Genomic DNA, 4641 nt, shown 5'->3' on the forward strand with positions numbered 1-4641 from the left:
AGAACTGTAGTCCTCACTTAACTTGAGAATCAGTTTGACAAAAGAAATGCTTCTTGTTAACCAAAAGCAGGAAACCTCATACATTCTATCCATTTTTGATGCCAGGACTTCACAGTATTAACAAAGGCAATTTTGATTGTGTTTTAACAGAATAAAAGTGTCTGCCAGATAGATTGTAAATAAGGGGAAATGAAAAGGAAACAGTTAGCATATTTTGCACATATGGGTTTCAGTAGCCAAAAATTGAATTTCAAACAACTAAAAACTTGGTAAGTGGAAACTGGTGGTAGTTTAAGACTGTCTAACTGCAGCACTGTGGATGGAGAGTTAGCCAGATTTAGTGTGAAATATAAATGTGTTTTAATCAGACAGTTGCATTCTCACTACCCAGCCAAGCAGGATCAGGCAGACTGTGTGCTAAAAGGCTGAAGCACTAGATAGTTGGAAAGAGGAGAAATGGCTATAACCTTTTGGATTTATATTTCCAGGGTCCAGGATGACTTGGGGGTAGCAAAGAACTTTTTTCCTTCATTGTTTGTTGGTCCTGTTGGGCATTACAGGATGGCACAGCTGTAACCAGACTGACTTGAAAGGGACCAGTGGCCCCCTTCAGCTCTGCAAAAAGCATGAAGCAGTTAACCAAAATGTTACCTTGCATTGTGTATTGCAGGATGCTATGGCTTTTAATAAGTTCAATGTTTTCCACTGGCATATAGTAGATGACCATTCATTCCCTTACCAGAGCATCACTTTCCCAGATTTGAGTAACAAGGTGAGTAAACCAAATAGTGAAGCCCTTAAGTTCCATGGACAGTTCTCCAAAATAAAATACTTATCTACCTTGTTGTCTGGCCTTGGAAAAATGACATTGGTAGTATCCAGTGCAATTTATAGTCAACAAGCATCTGCCACTTCATAGGTTTTGCTTACTACGTAAGGGTCCACAGACTACCCTACAGCTTTCACCTACTGTCTTCACAATTATAAACTTGCTATATGTGTATGACTGGAATATTCCAGTGGCTTCTGTTGCAATGTTCCAAAACCAGATAAAGTCAGATGTGAAATTTCATGCCTATATTTCAGCGTCACAGAAAGCAGTACACTCTGAACTGTCTAGAGTACAAGACAACACTGGTTAAACTGTGCATGGTGTTTACTCACTTCCTAATTTGCAGCAGTTTGCCTGTTGTTAGTGAGGTTCTGCTCTATATACTTTAGTACAGTAGTATTGTTAATTTAAACACTTAAATTATTCTGTTACTGGAATTCCAGTATGGTGATTAGCCCCAAGTCTCCCAAGATTCCTGCTATTAGGTCTCCTACCTAATAGCAGCAGGTCTCCCAAGATTCTTGGCAACACTAAGTAAAGGGAAGGAGAGCATCTTGCCTCAGTGACATGTGATTTTTTTTTTTTTTTAAAGCTTGTGACTCAATGCGGAAGCTGTTAGAAGTTAAACTGAAGCTTGAGACAATATTTGTCATGAGGGGCATGTTGCTTCCTCTTGAAAGCAGCAGTTCAGTGTAATGTTGAAAAAAAAAAACCCTCATGTCTCTTTCACTTCTGCTGGGGACTATGGAGGGAAGGTGGGGGCCTGGTATTCAAATTAGCATCACAAAATGGACACTGATATCAAATGAGGCAATAGACTGAACTTGACAACTAGAAGCATGGTAACTACCAACCAATTCCTCAATTCACTGACATTTCCTATCAGTCTGTTTTCCTACATGGCCAATGAGGGCCTATGATATTTCAGCACCAGAACTGCTGTTGCAAAAGGATGAGTGTAGGGGGGAAATGTTTGTACAGTAAAGCTGTCTGCTGAAGGTATATGACAGATCCATGACTTACAGCAGTTTGCTTGTACTGTCAGGTTTGTTTTCAACTGAGAAAAGTAACTGACTTAATTTCATTGTCACAGACACTTCTTCTTAAAAACAGATGTCATGCTGCGGCAAAAAAGCATCTCTGGGAAGGTCTGCCCTCTGACCATAACCATCTCTGACTTGCACTTAATGCTTTTGGTGCAGTTTTTTGGCCTGTTTACCTAATTGTTTCTGTTTTAATTAAAGTAATTGCAAAAAAATGGAACTGGAGTCTTATAAGTTCCTGACATACCTTTTATTTAAAAAAAACTGTCTTTTATATCTAACCACTTCATTTCACAGGGATCCTATTCCTATAACCATGTCTATACCCCCTCTGACATCCGTCTGGTGATTGAGTATGCTCGGCTAAGAGGCATTAGGGTTATCCCAGAACTTGATACTCCAGGACATACCCAATCTTGGGGGAAAGGTAAGTTACATCTGCCTCTTACAAGGTGACACAGTGTAATGTTACCATAAAAACTAGTGATCTTGCTCAAGGTACGCTATACTTCTAAGCAGCTACTTTTAAGTCCCTAACATAGAATGGTCTCTTGTTTTTTATGTAGCTATAACAACTGGTAGTCAGGAAAATCTACCAGGTGGACTACAGAGCTGAATCTCTTAACTTCAAGAGAGACCATTTCTGTTGGTGTTTTGCTTGGCCCAGCATTCTGGGGGACTCTTTCAGAGATGTAGTTGGCTAGCTAACTTGCTTGGACACTGCTTCTCAGTTGCAATCAACACTGCTGTTTTACAAGAGTGACAGAAGTCTAGACTTAGTGTCAAGTGACCAAACACTGGATTACAGGCAATGAAAAGAAACTTGGTAGAGAAATTCCACAGCCATAAAAATGGTAAAGATATGAAATGGATAGAAGGAAGCAAATTTTTCCCCTTGGCTCCTTTAATGATCTTTTCATGTTGTTTTGCATTAATTGCTGTAAGGAAAATGGAGCCTTGCAGCTAGGTGGTGGGTAAGGTGGCTAAAGAACCCAGTCTTTAGGAGCCTGTGGCTGTTTGTACATGCCACGAGATTTCCTGTTTATGCCACCGCAACTGTGTTTGTGTTGGCACAGGCGGGATTTCCCACCGCTTCAAAAGTCTTTTTAATGTGTTAAACTAAAGGTGCTCAGACATGTTTTAGTTTGCATTGCCACCACTTCCATTGCCCTATCTATGGATTTGTGGTGTGCAAACACTGAGCGACTCAAACTTGTAATTACTTTCCTTCACCACCAGGTGGCTCTGTGCTATTTCCGTAGTTCAGACCTTTGGCCAGGAGGTGTGGCTTTTATTTGCTGACTGCATTCAGCCAGAGGGCACGGTGCAGGGAACATCTATACTGTAGTAAAGTTACTCAGATAGCAGAGAACACAGAAAAAAAAAAAAAGAGAGAGAGAAATGAAGGAGCAACCATTCCCTGTAGCACTAACATTTTAAAATTCTTGTTCTGGTCTCATTAACTTTGTTAATGCAATTTGAACCCTATGCATCTTGATAAGGCAGGAGGCAATATTTCTGCGCAATTTCTTCTATCATACCTTTTGTGTCTTCCCCTTGTTGCTTGGTCTACATTTTGTCTCAATACTTTTGGAGTATAAACTCTATCCTACTCAATGCTATGAGAAGCATTTTAATATAGGGGCCAGGGCAGGGGCAGGACACAGAGAGCCCTCAGAAAAGTTTGCCTGGAAGCTGCTGTCTGAAATCTTTAGTGAGATCATCTTGGAAAATTTTGCGGTGACTTTGTTTCTTTTTTAGACTTACTGTGGAATTTCCCATCCAGGGATGCGTCCAGTTGGTAACAGGTTCTGTAAATAATGTGTGGTTTGGGCACAGGCATGACAGATGGAAAGTCACAAGTTCTAATCTTGGATTCCTTCTGTCGTCTTGGACAAACCATTTTATCCCCACACTCCCGTTTTCTAATTTCAAACTGCAATAATACATAATTAGTCTTGGGACTTTAGAAGTTTGAAACACTTTTCTATACTAAAGATTACATAATGTTGCATTTCCTATCATTTTTTTTATCAGGTCAAAAAGACCTCCTTACACCATGTTACAATAGAGAGCAACCAAGTGGTTCTTTTGGACCTGTAAACCCCATTTTGAATACAACTTACAAATTTATGACTGCATTCTTCAAAGAAATTAGTAGCACATTTCCTGAATACTTCATCCATTTGGGGGGAGACGAAGTGGACTTCACTTGCTGGTATGATGAGAGAGTTGCTTGGTTTAGGCAGGTATTAATGCCTAAACCAATTAATGCTTTGAACTATGGCATTCCCTGCTTGATATAGGGGCTGAACTTTTGACCCAAAAGGCTTCGTCTAATTCTTGTTAGATTACTTGCCTATACAAGAGGCTGAAGTGTTTCAAGCACTTGATGAGTTTTCTGGGGATAGGTAGGTTTTAGACAGCCATGCTAGCAACTTTTTTTGGTTGATGCTTTAAAACACTCAAAATAAATACAGTAAAAGCTGCATTATCTGGCACCTTACAAGCCAGAATGCTCTATTAACCGGCACACTGGCTTGTGTGGCACTTCCAGTTTCACTGAGCCCCCAAGGGCATAGCAGCCTGCACAGGGCCCTCCTCCCTGTCCCTAGGGGCCCGCAGGAGGGGTGGCACCCCAGACATGGTGGGAGAGGTGGCGGCCCAAACAGGCAAGGACACCTGTTCGGGCCTCTCAGATAACTGGCATACTTTGTTATCCAGCACCCCCCCACCCCCCCACACTCCCTATGCTGCATACAAAAA

General features: G+C 41.0%; 1 protein-coding gene across 1 annotated transcript in view; it reads left to right on the top strand.

Annotated features, from left to right (window-relative positions):
- The window catches only part of HEXB (hexosaminidase subunit beta), a 62323-nt gene that overhangs the window by 29745 nt on the left and 27937 nt on the right, over window positions 1-4641 (top strand). The window contains exons 6-8 of the mRNA XM_019518243.1: window positions 671-772; window positions 2173-2302; window positions 3913-4093. Coding sequence (XP_019373788.1) covers window positions 671-772; window positions 2173-2302; window positions 3913-4093 — 413 coding nt within the window. The remainder of the gene's footprint in view (window positions 1-670; window positions 773-2172; window positions 2303-3912; window positions 4094-4641) is intronic.

The sequence above is a fragment of the Gavialis gangeticus genome, unplaced genomic scaffold (assembly GCF_001723915.1).
Source record: "Gavialis gangeticus isolate Ggan-Ray unplaced genomic scaffold, GavGan_comp1, whole genome shotgun sequence".
Classification (NCBI taxonomy): Eukaryota; Metazoa; Chordata; order Crocodylia; family Gavialidae; genus Gavialis; species Gavialis gangeticus.